We start from the raw sequence: 19,038 nt of genomic DNA on the forward strand, positions 1-19,038 counted from the left end.
ATTTAAGGTAGAATTTTTAATTAATTACCCAGTTCAACCTGTTAAATAAAAAATGCCTCTGTTATGAACCATAATTCCCTTCCTTTCTCCTTTGAACCCTAATCCCCTCCCCAACGCACTCTCTCACACTCTCTCAAAACGACAGTAGAGTTCAACCTTCTCAGTCTCACAGAGTCGCTGTTATCGACACTGCACGGTTGCCATCTTGTCGCCAGGTCTTCTGCGTTCGCCAACTTCTATGTCGTGTGTCTCCTCCGTTGGCATCTCATCGTTCGTGCACCTTCACCGCTGTTGCTTTGCCTAAACCCACTCTCCGTCGTCCTTGCACCTTCACTGTTGTCTCCTCAGCGTCACCTCATCGGAATGGCTTTGCGGTGGTTCGCTTCCCTCCTTGTGGTCAAGCATAGGAATAGACACACTTAGCAGCAGCGTGTCACTCATCGGCCTCATCTCTGTCACCTCTGCTTGCTGCTCGCCGCCAGTCGCTCCCTGCCTCCTCTGTCTGTGTTCCGTCTTGACTCCACTGTGTCGTGCCTCTTCTTTCTCTGGTGTTATTCATCTGGCCTAGTCTAAATCTGCCTCTTACTTCTATGGTGTCTGTGTTGAGCTTTATTTTATTTTGATTATTGTATATGAATCTATTTGTATTTTTCTGAGCTTTATTGTTATTAATCTTTTTGAATTGTAGATTAATCTGTAAATTTGGGACAATTCATGGTTAAAAAAGTGAGAGTGTGATAGGGAGGGAGGATCTTTTTCTGGATTAGGGTTCAAGAGGATTTTCAGATTTATGGCAACTCATGAGTGAGAGAGTGCGTTGGAGATGGAGGGTTAGGGTTCAAAGGGGAAGGGAGGGGGGATTAGGGTTCAGAAAGGAGAATTTTAGATTTTTCAGGTTGGACTGGATAATTAATTAATTAAAAATTCTACCTTGAATTTTTCGGTGGCCACCTCAGCACCCTTCTCGTCGGAAATGTGCTCCGGCGAGGATAAGGATACACTTGTCAAATTTTTAGATCATTTAGAGACTATTTTGTCAATAACAAAAATTAAGTACCCTTTTATCAACGCTAAAATCTTTCGAGTACCGATTTAATATTTACCTCTTATTTGTACAAAATATATATATATTAAAGTGACGGTAGGACCAATTTATCCAACGAAAATAAATTTTTAAAAATTTCTAATGAATAAAAATTTATTGCAGATAAAAATATTTAATTTAAAATTCTTCAGGAACTAATATAAGTATTTACTTTTATTATTATTTTTGTTGTTTTTATGCTAGAGGATAATAAAAATCAGCCAATTAAAAAATTGCATATTACTTGTATATTCAAAATCTAATATTTACATATTAGGGTGCAGAGTTATGAAAGTTTGACACCACTTTTTTTATGATCAACTGCAGTAGGTATTGTCACAAATTGTATCATAAATTCACTTTCAAGGCTACTACGGTTGCTATTTGTAAATCCTGACACCGATAAATCATCTGTGGAGAGTCCAAAAATTATTACAATATCTTCCAAGATAATTGTGCATTCAACGTATGGAAGGTGAAATGTAAGAGTTTTTGGGCGCCACCGTTCAATCAAGACATTGATAAGTGCCTTGTGTAAAGTAAATTTTTTAAGTATCTGAGATATGTGATAAAATACACTATCTCATAACTCGATTTTAATTCGGGGATCATACACATTTTGGTGGAGATATCTTTATCCAAATCTCTTGAATTCTAAAGTAAATTGAAAAATATAATGAGTAACAACAACAATAATAATAAATGAACAAAACTAAAAAATAATTATATATGATGGAGGATCAAGATATTCAACAATGTGATCTTCAGGACACATAATGTCACGAACTATATTCTTCGTTTATTTTTTTTAAAAAAAGCATATTATATAATCTTTATTAAATCTGAATTTAAATATTGATATTTAAATTAAATTCAAATTTAAATATTTATATTTTATCTAAATTTATTATATTTAATATGTTTAAAATATATTTAAATTAAAAAACGTTTGAAATCAAACTTAAATATATATTTAAATTCACATTTAAATATATATTAAATTAACAATTAAAAATATTTTCAGTTTTAAATATATATTTTGTAACACCCTACCACACTGAGCTTTACGCTTAAGTTGTAAAACAGAGGTGGTGTGGTATTACGACTTCTAAAATGAAACGTGTACATATATTAGCAGAAAGAATTATAATATACTAGGAGTCTTGAAGAATAGCTGAAATAAAAACCACGAAAATAAAAGCGCAACGCTCAATTAATGAGTTAACTTACGTGCTAAGAAAACTATAACTATAAAGCATAAGATAACAAAAGTAGGAGTAGAGGGCCATAGATACAAAATATCAAGCTCCTAACTCAGCTCGCGAAGTCAAGACTGACCGGAGAATATATATATATATATATATATATGTCCAAAACCCAAATGTACATAAACAAAATCCTATCTCTCTATAAACCTCTGAGAGGATTGAAAGGAACAAGTTATGCGGAGAGAAAACTAAGTACATATACATACATAACTATACCATCCAAAAAATAACCCGATAACTACTTCGCTTTAGGAGCTCAGACGCCTAAGAAGGTGCCTCTCGACCTGCATCTGAAAAACAACAACATAGTATGGGGTGAGAACCAGAGGTTCTCAGTATGCTAAAGGTGCCACACATATAAGATATAAGGTCCTAGGAATGCCAGAGGCAATCCTAGAACGTCGATATTCAGATTATAAAGCTTAAAGTATTAAACAGAAGCCATAAAAGGTAGTTTTCTAAGAGTATATAGGCCTAACTTTACTTAATCTTAAACCTAAGTCCCACTGCATTTCCTCCATACCTCCATCTCCGATAACATATCACAGACAAATAAGCAGATAAAGACAAATACAAGAAGGTTACAAATACTGCAGATAGCAAATATACACTTAACATAGCAAATACACTTAGACACACCTAGTTAATGCACAAATAAGTAATTCAAGTAGTATGCACATGATGCATGTCTGTCCTATGGCTGATGAGTCTCATCTGTCGGTTATCGAGCCAACCCGACAAGTCCAGTTTGGTAAACCATTGGAATGTCCCCCGACGTGCATCCCCAAGAGTCTATGCATAACTTTTTCTCAAATAATCAATATTGCTCAATGGGGGTTAACATTCCCGAGAATTTAGAAGTGTCCAGTCACCCTTACGTCATAGGGTCAACAGAGTATCAAGTTTTCGACCTGGTACACGTAGTGGCAAGCCACGGTACTTTACCCAGGGAATCTCGTATCTCAGATCATTTAGTTAATCAAGCCATGTATCATACATGATCATCTGTAACATTTCATAATCAATTCATCACTTTTTAGCTTTACTTCGTCTCCAAGTTATCCCCATTTCCTAACTTTATCTGATTATCAGGTTTAATACTACTACTTATGACCAAAGGAATGAAAATAGAGATTTAGAAGTTTGAAATAGAATTTAAAACTCAAAAATCATGTTTGCTGGAACAGGGGTCACGCGTGCGCGTGTCTCATGCGTACGCGTAGGTGAAAACTTCATGTCACGCGTATGCATAGGACCAGTCGCGTACGCATCGCCAAAATTCCATGCCACGCATACGCATGGACATACATTCTTTAAAGAAACAGATTCAGTAGCAAAGCTGCAGAATTGTGAAAAAAAAAACCAATTTTTAGGTATAATCTTTTAACACCCATAACTTCTTCGATTTAAAATATTTCTCACCCATTCTTCGAATGGCATAAACTTCATGAACCTAATTTTCACTTTAAAACAAGTTGGAAACAAATTGAGGATTCAGAAGTCAAGTTATGCCTTGCCGAAATTTGGCCAAAAACCAACTTTTGCAAAAATTTCCAAACCTCAATTTTCATTCAAAAACTCCCTTCCTTTCACCACCAAACCTGCATTCTCCAATACAATATACCCCTTTCTCATCATTTTAACAATCAGCACAATAAGCCTACCTCAAATTAACAATAATGCACTTACGATATTCAACTTCATCAACCAAAATCAACCAAAAATCATAGTTTACAAGTCCTAGACCTATAACACAATATAGCCTTCCTTATCATCCCAACAACCATCATCATAAACATACCTCAAATCCATATTTCTCCAAATCATCAATTAATCAATCAGCACTAAGCCAAACATGTTTTCTCACAAGTTACTAACAATAAATATATACACATGCATTTCAACCTATCCTACGATCATCTAGCCTAAATTTTCATAGAATATTATATATTAAATGCAAGAAACCTAAACCATACCTTGGCCGATTCCCACATAGCGACCAAAGCAATTCACCCAACACGAATACAGCCCCAAAGCTCAATCAAAATACTAATGCCCGGCCTCCACCAAAATTTCAACGTCCACAATTTCAAGCTCCAATTATTTATTCACAACCTAATACACATTCATAACACATATATATCCAATTTAATACCCAAAGCTCAAATTTAGTGAAATTAAAATATAATTATGATATCTTCACCTTACCCAAGCTTTGTATAAACAAGAGTGAACGTTTTTCTCAAACTAATTGGATCCTAAAACATCAAAGAGTAAAGAAATTCAATACCTCCACTTAATTTAATGAAAATTGGTGAAGAAGAGGCTAAGAGTGAATAAGCGGGTTACCTATAAAATTGTTCTGGTAAAAATATAGATCTCGATGCAATGATCACGTGGCCGCAAACGGTGCGACGATCGGAGCTCAGATGGAGGAATTATGGCATTTTGAAATTTACCATAAACGTTGGGGGTTTCTTCCTTCTTCTCCCCTGTTTGATGGTTTTCAGCGTTTTTGCTGAAATGGAGAAAGAAAGGAACCGTGCCTCTTTAAATGTGCTGGGCCGATTGGGCCTACGGGATCGGTTTGAATCTGGTTCAATCGGTTCGGTCCGTTTAGTTCAATCTTAGACCATTTTTTTCGAAATTAGTGTCAAAATTCTTGTTTCGATGAGCTCTATCCTAATTTAATATAATATTTATATTTATAATCTTCTTTATTAAAAACTAATTTATTAACTAATTATTTACTAATTTAACGGAGTTTACATATTTAAATTCAAACTTAGATATATAGTTAAATTCGAAAAATGTTTCATTTATATCAAAATTCAAATAATTTAAATATATTTAAATTCAAATTTAAATATATACCTAAAACCAAAATATAATTAAAGTCAAATTTAAATATATATTCAAATTCGATATTTAATTTTAAATTATAAATATGTATTTTATATATTTAAATTTTATTCAAATTCAAGTTTAATATTTAACTAAAATCGAAATATATTTAAAGTAAAATTTAAATATATATTTAAATTCAAAATATATATTTAAATTCAAAATATATTTAAATTTAAATTTAAATTTATAATTATAACCAAAGTAAATTTAAAGTCAGATTTAAATATATATTTAAATTTGAAATATATTTAAATATATAATTAAAATTGAAATATATTTAAATATATATTTAAATATGAATTTTTTTAATATAAATTAATTTCACAATTATATTTATTTTCAGATTTAAATTACTTAAATTAAAAAATATATTTAAATTTAAAATATATTTAATACTAATCACTAATTAACATCATCATCATTCATCTAAACATATAATAAACATATAATCTATGTATTATTATTTTTTTCTAACTACTAATAAATACTATTTAATTTATATAATAACTATAAATATTATTATTATATTATTTGTATTTCAAACTAAAAATAAACACATAATTAATCTACTAGTTATATTATTATTATTAAAATAATTTACTTGTTAATTTTTGGAGAAAAAAAAAACTTGGCTAATGAATATCGAAGCCTAGTGCAGAAGCTATGGAACAAATACAATAGAACAAAAGCATGCAATTGTTTGAGTTTGGAGAGTAAAAGGAAAGGAAAACTGAAAGTGTAGAACTGTGAATGAGGAAAATGAGGCTTTTTTATTGGAATGTGTAGGGAAAAATCTTTAATTCCTAGAATGCACATATGTGAAAATCTTTTTCAAAATGTGCATAGCCATTTCTTGCATGGCGGCCACAAAATGGGTTTCAATACCATTTCAGGCAAGTTGCCCAGGAAATGGGAGTACGATGTCAGTTAGAGCAGGCCCGAAATGGAGATCCCATTTCAGGCGTCGCAGCAGCAAAATGGAAAGAGGAAATCAGGGATGGCAGACACGAATTGGGGACACGGCAGAGGTGAGTTGGGTAGCATTTCAAGTTGGGCTCCCACGATATAAACACCCCATATCAATTGTATCGCACATGAAATGAGAGCAATCAGTATGTACCACACACGAATTGGAACCACGCCTAGGCTATAAAAACCCTTCTCCTGAAGAATTGATTCCACAATTCCAATTCTCACTTCTTCTACCCTCCTTTCCTCTCTGTGAGTTCCATTTCCGCTGAAGTTGGTTTCACCAATTTTTGCTGTTGTGATGGCATCTGAATACATTTATGTGGTTATATACCCCAACGGAGAAATTTTGTATACAGCCGAAGGGGTCACATTTATGTGTGATGACCCACTTTGGATAATGATTTCCCCACAATCATCTCTGCAACAGCTTAAAAATCTGATTTTGATGAACACTGGGTTTGCTGGAAAAAAGGTGATCAGTACCCTGATTTACAGGATGCCAGTTGTGATAGCTAGTTCGTTTGCATATCAGAAAATGCATATTAAATCTGACCAGCACGTGTCGATGATGTTTTCGTATCATCTCAGCATTGGAAGTATTTATTCTATGGAACTTTGTGTGAAGCTCCAAGATGTGGGGGGTAGCTCATCTAGTTCGAATAACGTGGAGAAAATACGAAATTCCGGTGCTGGTGAAGCCATTCCGTTTTCAAAGATTGGTAGGGCTCGTAGTCCTTCTTTTAACGCCTTTGTGGCACCCTTCCAGAATGCAGAAAATCTTGATCGACGTCCCTCCCCCAATGTCCATGTTGTATATCCGGAAGGAATAGCCGAGGGGTTGGCCGACTCGTCTGAGGAAGACGAGATTGAGGATGATAGTGGAGAGGAAGCAGAAGTTGTTCCAGAAACCCAACCGCTTGAAGGCGATCGGGTTATCCCAACTCGGGCCGAACCGATAAATGTGATGGGGGTATGAGGTGTTTCTAAGAGCACCCCCGACCACTATCTGCACCTGAGTCTTGGTCCAATGAAGTCGACTACCGCGGAGGACATACCGAGCAACTATTCTTTGACCAGTGAAACGGAGCTAGAGCTTGGTTTGAAATTCCTGAATAAAGAAGCAGCTATGCTTGCTGTTAAGAACTACAACATTCGTAGAAGTGCAGAATTCAAAGTGATAGAGTCAGATCATACTCGATATGTATGTCGATGCAAACTTTTTGGTGACCAATGTTGCTGGATAGTAAGGGTTGCGAAGATGAGGGCTTCAAAATTTTGGGAAGTTCGAAAATACCAAGGGCCTCATGGTTGTTTGGCGTCTGCGACGTTGCAAGATCATGCTCAACTTGATTCCAATGTGATATACTAGCACATATTCCCTATGGTTTAGGCAGACGCGACAATTTGCGTAAAGGTATTGCAGGGTTTTGTGGAGTCGGCGTACGGATACAAGATATCTTACAAGAAGGTTTGGCTAATGAAGCAGAAGGCAATAGCCAGAATATACGGGGACTGGGATGATTCATATAACCAGTTGCAGAGATATTTCAATGCTTTGCAAACTTTCATTCCATGTTAGACCATATGCAAGACTTATGTCGGATTCCACACTTGTTTTAAGTTTGTTATTCTGTATTGATAAATTTCCACTTTTGTCACAGAGACAATTGTCGACCTTCAAACCCGACCATACTACGTCGGCAACACCTTCGACCGCGGTAGTGTCATGTTTCATCAAGTATTCTAGTCATTCCCATCGTGTGTCGAAGCATTCAAGCATTGCAAGCCACTTGTCTCGGTTGACAGAACACACTTGTATGGTAAGTACACGATAACCTTGTTGATGGGGATAGCACAGGATGGAAACAACAATATACTTCCCGTAGGTTTCGCGCTTGTTGAAAGGGAGAACACAGATGCGTGGTACTTCTTTTTGACCAACTTAAGGAGGCATGTGGCCACACAACCGGGTGTTCTACCTATTTCTGACAGGCATGCAGCTATAAAGGCTGCGCTTGAGCGAGATGGTTGTGGATGGGAACATAATGTTTATTGTGTCTGACACATTGCGTCCAACTTTGCAACAAACTTCAAGAGCAAGGAAGCGAAAAGGAACCTTGTTAACGCATACTCGAAGACGCAAGAGCAGGCACAATACTACCTTGAGTTAATCAGTGCCGAGGATCCCGCAACCTCCTCGGCAATGATGGCTTATATTAGAGGGTTAGAGCCACCGAAATGGCTCCAACACCGTGATGAGGGTCGTCGATACGATCACATGACAACAAATCTTTCTGAGTGTATCAACTCTGTGCTGAAGGGGACTCGTAATCTTCCGGTCTGTGCAATTGTCAAGTCCACCTACCACTGACTAAATGCATTGTTTGTCAATATAGGTCGACAACAGAAGCACAGGTGGCATGTGGGACGACTGTGGTATAGAAATCACCATATGGAGCTCCAAGAAACTCTGCAGGCACTCTCGACAGAATACGTGCATCCCTGTACGGCATCCACGTAAACTACCAAAACAAAACGTCACAAAAAAAAGTTAAACGAATCCTCATGGAAAAAACATATTCATGCTATAAAAACAACGAGAATAATTACCTCATCCACCCTTAGAGTGTCCAATTTTAGACGGTGCCTTTGCAAGCGTTGCTCAGCGTAGTCATTCTTTCCTCTTTTACCCGCCCACCTATAAAGAAACATGATGAACATAACCAACGTTAAATTCCGATGCACATGAAATAAAACATAAGTCATCCGAACGGATCTTATGTAATATAATATATTACCTTGTAGCTAACGGAAACGTGTACGGGCTCATCACGTCCGGTGCCCAGAAAGGATGCCTAAAGTATATCCAAGACATCAGCAATGTATGACATCCAGACATTCCCTCGACGTTATAATCCGTCACTAGGCACATGCCTCTATACAACCAGCAGAGAACGGCACTGTCCCAACTATATGTACTAATGGCGTCACAGTTGGCCAAGAGAGGAAGATAGCGAACATGAACCGTGTTGTTCGCCTTGTCAGGAAGTAAAACGCCACCCAATAAATACATAATGTAACAACGTGCATACCGTACGACGGCGTCCTCTGGAGAGCCAAGAGGCATCTGTTGGAGTCTACTCCTGAGCCATTTTAATTTTATGTTATACTTCGTGATCCCAACATGTCCATCAGGAACTTCACCAAGGAGTTCTTCACACCATTGCCAAATATCTCTCTGGTAGAACTTACTCTAAGACCTTAGAGTGCCGCTAACCGGCTCATCGTCAATTGGTAACCCCAACTGCATAGCAACATCCTCCAGAGTAACAGTGCACTCACCCCATGGCAGGTGGAATGTGTGGGTCTCAGGACGCCATCTTTCCACAAGAGCACTAATCAATGGGTTGTCGTATTCAAAATGCCTTATCAAAGACGCATAATAGAATCCGGCTCTTCTTAGATACGGTTCAAGCATCTGCCTCCTAATCTCTATACTTGGATCTGCGTCATCCGTAGTAAAAACGTCAACTAGTGTGCCATGCAGAGTCAACACACGTGCCGGCTGACATAGAAAAGCATCAAAACACAATTATTCAATTTACAACAATTGTTATAATCATAAAAAACTTTTTATTAATTAATAAAAAAAACTCACCTTCACATGTAAATGCGCAGAAATGTGAAATTCATCCAACCTATTAAGAATTTCTTCTACATTAATTCCACTTACTCATTTTTATGAATTAAAAAAATATTTCTCCACCACAAAAATAAATTTTCCCCACCCTAAACACAACAACACACTAAACCCCACTATTTCACTCCAGTTTCCCACCCTATGAATTGGTCCCCTCCCCTTCACCCTCTTTTATATTGCCTCAGCCACAACACTACAATAAATTGCTTCCCAAACTACCCACTGCATGCTCGTACGGGAACTGCCACTGCCTTCACTGCCGCGTCAACATTTCGTGCCTGCCATAAGCGAAATTGCCCACTTCGTGTGTGCCTCTCCTGAGCTCGCCCATTCGTGTGCGTCATACGAGACATGTACCATTTCGTGTATGTCATAGGTGAAGTCTCCCATTTCATGGTTGCTGCACAAGAAATGGCCTGTGTTAGACAGGATGCTCCATTTCGTGCTCACCATTCTTGACATGGTGCCTCTAACCATTTCATGATTGACCCTTGCGATATGGCAATGATTATTTCAGGAGGAGTTTCAAACCGTGCGTATATTGAGAATTAAAGATTTTTCCATGCGCATTTCAGTAAAAAAGCCAGGAAAGTGACATGTAAATTGAAGAGAGAGAATAACAATGCACTGAATTCACAGGCTTATAGGGAAATTCGATGCGTGTCGACCTTGCAAACAATACGCATTTTACGTATTATCAGAACAAAACGCCCTTTATGTATTATGCATTTCTGAAAACACGCCTTCTAATTTCTGTAAAACACAATTTCTTCTAATAATCAAATAAATTTCACCTTCTTCTATTATGAAATAAAAAATCCGATTATTAACAATCCCCACAATAATCAGACTACTCATGACATTAATTCTGTGATAGCTTTGTGTTGAATAATTCATTTTTAACAAAAGAAGTAGCCTACGAGTATTAAGGTCTAATTTGAGTAAATAGTTTAATTAAACTATTTTTAAAAAAAATAGTTTATACAATGAATGATTATATTAAAAGTAGCTTATAAATAAGTTATTTTGTGTTTGGATTTTTAGTTCTAAAAGTGCTTATTTTATAAAAATGTGATAAAAAGTAGTAGTATTATGAGAGAAATCATTTTTTTTTAACTTCTCTATAAACTCCTAAATAACTTTTTAAAAAATTGTAATTTAATTTTAAAAATTATACATGACATTAATACTACTACTTTTTATAAATTAAAAATTTTAAAAAAAATTACTTTTAAAACTTCTCAATCTAACCTAAGTACTTTTGAGATTTAATTTTGTGACTCTTAAGTTGTAAAGTAAAGTAAATTCTCTTATAAACTAAAGTGCACTTGGATTCAATGGATTCACTTTTCATCTATAATGATACAAGTAAAGCAAAGCCATTCATATGGACATATGGTTGTATAATTCCTCATAGCATATAGCATATTCTCCTATCCCAAATCCATTTACATTCTTTCCCACTGTACAGCCATCCCAATATGCCCAAAACCACTAACAAGATCCAACTTAACCATGATTCTATGAACAATTGAATCCCTTTCCAATCAAATAATTGTGTATGTATGTATGTATGAAACAAATAATTCCCTATGACCTAAACTTACATGAAAACTTTATATAACTTAATCCATACATAAAATTTTCACCAATGACCATGCCAATGCAACTAGGTATATTTTACCTATGCTTCCGGCAAAAAAATATTTGTACACGTATGATGTATGATCTATCATCTAATCATGGACCAATGTATTATTTGACGGTCGAGATCTTTTCCCATTTCTTAATTTGAACAAACCATACAATTTTCGAAAATCCTTAACCGCATTGCACCCATCTCCGCCGTCAACGTCATCACAGTCATCATCGGCGCTTTCCCGCCGTCCGATCCCATCGCCGCCATCCGGCCTTAGCGCTCCGATTACTGATTTTATGGCCCGACTCGGTGACCCACGGTTCGCGATCATTAACTCGCCGACCTCGGCCGGGCTAAGACTCACCCCACGCGCCAAAATCTCCTCCACGCGCGGGAACAGCTTGTGCTCCTTGACACCCAAGTGGCTACTCGCGAGTTCCTTGAACGATGAGAAATCGCACGTGGGAAAATGAATGTGAACGTCGACCCGACCCGGACGAAGCAGATCCGGGTCGACTCCATCCTTACTGTTCATCGTGAACACCATCACGCGCTCTTCTCCACAACACGCGCTAAGAATCCCGTCCATTATATTCAGCATCTGTATCCCCGTGGCGCTCGCCGCCGGCAACGATGATTCCGTCGTCGCGGCGACAACAAACTTGTCGAGATCTTCCACGACGACGATCGATTTCGGCGTCGTCTCCAGGAGGAGGAGCTTCAGATCTGAATCGCCACCGCGAACATTCTCGAGATCGACGTCGTAAACGTCGTATCCAAGGAAATTCGCCATAGCAGCGACGAAGCTCGATTTTCCGGTGCCGGAGGGACCGTACAGCAAGAAGCTCCGCCTCCAAGCTCGGCCGAGCTTCCGGTAATACTTTTTCCCTCGGAGGAACAATTCCAGATCTGATTTCACCTTGCTCCTCAGATCTTCCCCCATCGCGATCGTTTCGAACGTCGAAGGATGCGTGAACGGTACCGATCTCCACCTAACTCCTCCCTCGCCGTCTCCGGCGTTCACGAAAAGCCTCAATTCGCGTTTCCCGTTGCTCTCCATGTCGCCGGCGACGTCGTGGATGTGGCGGAGATAAGCCCCGAGAATTCTCCTCTTATCGTTTTTTCTGATCTTGAGCAAAAACGAACCGGTCCGGTTCTCATTATTCCGGTTCGGTTCGGTTTTCTGGTTGAACCAGTAGAGAGTTGCACCAAGAAAATGATCCTCTATGAGTTGATTTGCGTCGAGGCATAAAACGATATCGTTTTGGTTGGTTCCGGTAACGAGGTTCGTGAAATCAGAATCTTCAATTGAAGGAAGAGAATGCAAATAGAGAAAGACTTTTCTGTAAAGTGGGTTCGGTTGCATGCTCTCGTTAAGTTCGGGAACTTTAAGGTACTGATGAACGTAGAAAATTTCTTGTAACGTTTGTTGCAATTTCTTTGTGCTGTGGATTAATCCTGTTTTGAATAGCATAACCCGAATCAGGAATAGCAGGATTATTAGAATGATAATTATCATTACAATAGTCATGGCAATGAGATTGATAACAGTAATAATGGAATAATGATAACACTAATTACTGTTAATGTTGGTTAATTTTGCGTGTTTAGTTTCAGAGACATGTTTGGATATGAGGCTTGGAATTTGGAGGAGGAAGAGAAAGATGATGGAAGAAGATGTTTTGTGTTTAAGGTATGTGTGAACACTAATAATCCTCTTTGAATACAATTTTCCATTTGAGGAATTTTGGGATGATATAATTAATAGGGGTAAGGTTAAGTGGTGTATTATATAGTAATTAAGTCACGTAATGTGCTTAGTTTAGTTTCCTTCTATTCAAGAGAAATTACGTGGGAGTGGGGAACTTGAAGAAGAAATTTTAGGTACTCTTTCCTTAGCTTGGCTATGCCAAATTAAGGGATATTCATTTATTATGTGATTAATAAAAAATTAATAATTAGTTACCAATAAAGTTACTGCACATAAAAATATATATAATATTTTATAAAAATTATTTTATTATTATAAATAAATTTAACGCTTCGTCTGTTGCATATTTAATTATTTTATTATAATAGATTTAATTATTTTGGTAATTTATTATGTAATTAAAAAATATTCAAATTAATATGTATAAATTAACAAAAGTACTATTTGTACATTAAAATTAATGATTAAAATCAGATATTATTTATTTGTATATAAACATATATAAAATTTAATTTATTTTTAATATGTATTTTAATTTGTATTTTAATATATATTTTATATTAATAGTTAATTTTAGTAGCTAATTCTAATGTATACTTAACATAATTGATAAATTAAATATACCCAAATATATAATAGATGATTTAATGATTTAATAGATAATTTTCTAACGTATATGAAGCATTTTTAAACAACTAAATACATTGGAGTTGAATTAACAGAAGAAAGGAAAGAAATAAGAACATATTTACAGTGCATGAAAGTTGTTAATATTTAAGTAACATCAAGTATGATGGTAATTTTATAAATTAGAAGAAAGAAACTCCGCCTTGTGGATATATTTCAAAATCTGAATACTAATATATATTAAATTATTGGATCATAATAATAAATAATTACCTTGCTTTGTCCACGGTAAACTTAATTGAAAAAACAAATTAAAAAACATTAGTATTCAACGTCAAAACAAATCGTGATTCAATGTTATCAATTATTTCTCTAATTAAGAAATAATTTCCTTATTATCTATTCTCCCTATTATATTGAACGGACTTCGTAAACTTTCCTTATGTTAATATTTTCATATATTTCATTGTCACCTCTTTGAAAACCTTCCACACATCACAGCCAACATTACTAGCTCGTTTACACATGAAGAATTCATTTCTATACATAGAACGTGTTATTTTTCCCCCTTAAACAAATGAATATACAAATTAAAAGCATTATATGCAGTTTGGAATATTTTCTTACGAGAAAGTCTTTAATAATGTTACGATTTTGCTATAAAATTATTTTGTAATCAACAATCAATTAATAGAGTACTAGATGAGCAAAGATTAATTAAGGGACCAGAATAAAAAAATTATTCTACAATCTCATTATCTGATACTATATCCATTTAGGTTTTGGAAATGCCACTATGAATAATCATTTCTAAATCCATTTAGGTTTGGAAAATTATTCTATCATGTCTTGTTTAATTTATAGTTTTTCAATAATGTTCTCTTATTTGATGTACTTTTTGGTTTTTCTTTTTGATCTTTTTCCAAAATACATATATGCCTTACCAATTACCATTGCAATGAATATTTTATTTTTGTATAAAATTCCAAATTTTTTAAAAGAAAAGTATAGATAACCAATTCCTAATCTGTCAACTTTAAACAACTGTAATTAATAATTATTAATTTTATATTTTTAAAAAATAAATTTAAATAATCACTAGTTAATAAAAATTAATTAGTATGAAATGCAATTTAAAAATACTTCAAAACAGTATTTAGTGTCTACTATACAATGATGCAACTCAACTAGCTAATAATTAACTCATTAACTGGCATGCATGATGTAAAGTTATGCATGGACTTTATATATGTATATTCCAAATGGCGATTGATTATAATTCCATTTGAAAATTATTTAATTCGAAAGTTCGAACTATATGGGGATAAATCACTCTTAGGACACTGCTTAATTATTTATTTGAAAATTTCTCAAATTAAATGCTTCCCATTTGCATGTGCTCTCATGCATCATCTAACTTTTCAATTAATTGGTCCCTTTTTATTTCATCTTTATATCAATGACGTTTCAGATTATCCTCAACCTCAATTAGATCATTCAATTCATCTTTTATAATTTGTTTTTGTGATGAAATCAGATTCCAACGTATGAGTCGGTTCATGGCTATATTGTATTTTCAACCAACTTTTTGTTTGTTCTATATTCTCTATTTATTTGTTTTTCTGCTTTTGACAAAGTTTACGACATTAAGCTAATCAAATGTTGCTGGCCAATAATATAAGCTAATCAAATAGTTGATGAATATTTACCAATACAATTTCGCTAGTTATCAACAGCATTTTTGCCAACTTCTACCAACTCTTGTTTATGATGTGTTTAATGGAAATGTCTTTGCGGATGTATCTAATAAAAATATTTTTTTTATAACTGTATTTAATGAAAATGTCTTTATAAATGTATTTTTTAAATGTGTCTCCTTATACATATGTTTAAAATATAATAATCTCATTTAATTATTATTATTAAATGAGAGTGTATTTTCTCATAGGATCCCACTACTAGGGAGACAATGAATTATTTGTACAATGTGTACAATGGACTATTGAATTACAAAATGAACATTCCATATTATTTAGAATAACCATCCGAGTAGTAGGGATAATAAACATCTTCCCAAAAGTTTAAATTGATTTTGGGGTTCACCAAAGATCGAACTCTTGACTTTTCGAATCTAGCGCTCTAATACCATGTCATGATAACAGGTAACACTAATAATTATATCTCTAATACTCCATAAACCTCCATTATACAAATATTTCATTGGCTCCTCGTATTTTCCCTTTCTGATATACGTTGCTCCCTAAATTAAATTACAATCTCTTTTGCGTAATTAAACTAGAGCATAATACTCTTCGTTTTGAGAGTTGAACATCATAAAAGAGATCCTGGTCCAAATAACTTTGAACTTTATTTATTTCTCTCTTTCTCTCTATATATAGTACTATTTAATTTACAATTTTTTTTAATTTTTATTTTAGAGAATCCAAATTATGCTAGATTTAGTATATACGTAGCTCAACTTCTATTATTATTATTATTATTATTATTATTATTATTATTATTATTATTATTATTATTATTATTATTATTATTATTATTATTATTTGGTACTTACAAATTTTTAATTTTGATAAAAAAAAGTTCAAAATAAAAAATACATTAATCTCCTAAAATATAGAGTAAACTTTGATAATATTTGTCAAACTTTCTGATATCTAAGAAACTACACTTGTCTTTTTTTTTTTTCAATTTAAAGATTATTTTATCAAATTAAAATCATTAAGTGTCAAAATGTTTTATCTTAAGTGTAAGACTAAAAGTATTTTTTTATTTTTTGTTTACTTTAATTTATATATATATTTGGAGGAGAATCATTTTCATATGGTTTGACTCATTAATTTGTTAGTTGGTCCATGAAATAAGCGAAGAGCCAAGGATATATATTGGGGCAAAAAATTATATTTGACTCTAGTGTTGTATGTGTTTCATTTTTTCTAATGACTATATTTTCCGGTTGTTCCAACTTTTGGACAAATATTTATATTGACCGAACTAATTATTAAAGGATAATACTATTAACGAATAGTGGTTTTGAATGAAGAGTGAACATTGTTTTTATAAAATAAAAAATAAAGACATTATATATAATATATATTTTTAAAAGATTTAGTTATAAATTTCACTCTTTATTCGCCTTTTTTTCACACAAAAAAAATCTCGTTATTAAATATATTATCCTCCTATTTGTAAGCATATGCTTTGGTGGTTTTCTTTCTAATAACTAGTTAGCTACTCTTTGCTACTTGTGTTAGTTGTGTAAGCTAATATATACTTTTCTATATCACCTTAAGTCAAGCATAAGAATCTTTCAACTGAGAAAATAGTAAAATACTCTAGTCCTGAATAGAAGAACGAAGAAAGGTATGGTCAAAATGGAGGAAATATTTTTGTTTTTTCTTTTTAAAGAAAAATGGTTAAAAGAACAAGAAAAGGATTCCCAAATTTATTCTACATAAGCATTCTGACCAGAAGTATTGTTTGCTTGTAATTGTTTATGGGATTAGAATTATCAATGATCAAGACTTCAACATAATGGCAAGGTATGTATCATGCCTTAATTATATGTTTAATATTTCGGACTGCTTAATTCCTATGATTTTGTCCTATTAATGTGTTTGATAACACAAACTACCTAATGCAATTTTTGTATACCTTTTATTTGGCATATTCTAACGTACAATAATAACAGGTGATGAATTTGGTTTGTCTGGCTTTTAATTCGTAATAAGGTGAATGTTTGGGTCTACGAAGCACGAACACTTTTTTAATTTGTTATGTGTGCATGTTAAATATATTTTAGATACAACATTTATTGATATTCTTTCGATACGCATATCTTTTGTGTTTAACGTGTTTTAATAAAAAATAAAAAAAATTTCTGGACACACTTAAATACATCTAAATATTATCGCGTGTCAGCGTGTTCAACTTTATTCTTGATATGTATTCTTGAAATGAGTTTAAAAATAATATATATTATTAATTATTAAAACAAAAATATTTTAAATACTTTATATAATTAAAAAAATATTAAAAATAATTAAAAATTAATTTATATTAATATCAATAAAATACCAAAATTTCATAATAATTTATCTAAAATATTATATATATATTATATCGTGTTTTCCTATCTTATAAGTAAGGCTGTATATAATGAGTTATAACTCAAATGACATAAACTCTCCATACTCAATTAAGAGGTTGCGGGTTCGAGTCTCATATTTTTGGTAAAAAAAAAAAAAGGCTGTATATGGTTTGGTTAATCCAAAAACCAAATCTATTTTTGGGTTAGCAAAAAATATAATTTGATTAATTAACCAAATTAGTTTTATATGATAAAATTGGTTATTAACCGGTTAAAAAATTTAAAAACTTATTTTTAACTAATTATAAAAATAAAAACCAATTTAAAAAAATAATCATTTTTTAAAATTGATTTTTACATAAAAAAATTAGATTTTTCAAAAAAAATAAAAAAACACCGATTAACCAATTTAAACACAAGAGTTGTATAAATTTAGCTTTGATTTTGATTAACCAGTTAAAAATTAATTTTTAAAATTTGGTTTTAATTAACCACTTTTTAATAATATAGATATAATTTTAAAATTAGTTTATTAAATTGGTTAACTAAAATATAATTATAAATTTTTAACTAATTAATTACAATTTGATTATTTTATATACACCTCTACTTATAAGAATTTTAAATTCGTGTGTCTCGTGTTGTGTGGTATTTTGTATCGGTGTTAGTACATCATTCGGTCATATACTATTGTTATTATCTTTAATTTTATTAAACATTATCGCTTTTAATTTTGGTGGTAGGGCAAAGTCTCTTCACCTCTCGCGTTCAAGCCTTAGGGGCCGAAAGTAATTGTATGAACTTATTCTAGAGCTTAGACTTAGAAACAGGAACAAAAGAGAATAATACTTAATTAGAAATTTTTAAAAGTAAATCATTTTATCTTGTTAACAGCAGTTAATCAATATACTAAATATTAAGGAGAAGTACTGGATTTTAAGCTGGATTAGTGCGAAGGAAGATGACGGTGGATTTTCAATAAATGGATCTACTAAACAGTGGGGTATCTATATATGAGACTC

General features: G+C 33.3%; 1 protein-coding gene and 1 pseudogene across 2 annotated transcripts; one reads left to right on the top strand and one right to left on the bottom strand.

The window, feature by feature from the left end:
* The first annotated feature begins 7,258 nt into the window (after positions 1-7,258).
* LOC148572891 (uncharacterized) lies at positions 7,259-8,602 on the top strand. The gene is made up of 4 exons (XM_088505567.1): positions 7,259-7,432; positions 7,622-7,805; positions 8,001-8,278; positions 8,327-8,602. Exons 1-4 carry the CDS (start codon positions 7,259-7,261, stop codon positions 8,600-8,602), a joined length of 912 nt encoding a protein of 303 aa, XP_088361693.1.
* A 2,853-nt stretch (positions 8,603-11,455) lies between these two features.
* On the bottom strand, positions 11,456-13,537 carry LOC107623921 (AAA-ATPase At2g46620 pseudogene; annotated as a pseudogene). The gene has a single exon (XR_015905199.1). The product of XR_015905199.1 is annotated as an AAA-ATPase At2g46620 pseudogene (transcript).
* Positions 13,538-19,038: the final 5,501 nt, after the last annotated feature.

Source organism: Arachis ipaensis, chromosome B2 (assembly GCF_059453495.1).
Source record: "Arachis ipaensis isolate K30076 ecotype BB chromosome B2, ASM5945349v1, whole genome shotgun sequence".
NCBI classification, from domain to species: Eukaryota; Viridiplantae; Streptophyta; class Magnoliopsida; order Fabales; family Fabaceae; genus Arachis; species Arachis ipaensis.

Excerpts from the sequence above, each read along its gene's own strand:
- LOC148572891 (XM_088505567.1), top strand. The coding sequence starts at position 7,259 with ATGAAGTCGACTACCGCGGAGGACATACCGAGCAACTATTCTTTGACC. Across the intron at positions 7,806-8,000 it reads TTTGCAAACTTTCATTCCAT|CATTCAAGCATTGCAAGCCA; the intron begins GTTAGACCATAT and ends CGTGTGTCGAAG. Across the intron at positions 8,279-8,326 it reads GTTGTGGATGGGAACATAAT|AGCAAGGAAGCGAAAAGGAA; the intron begins GTTTATTGTGTC and ends ACAAACTTCAAG.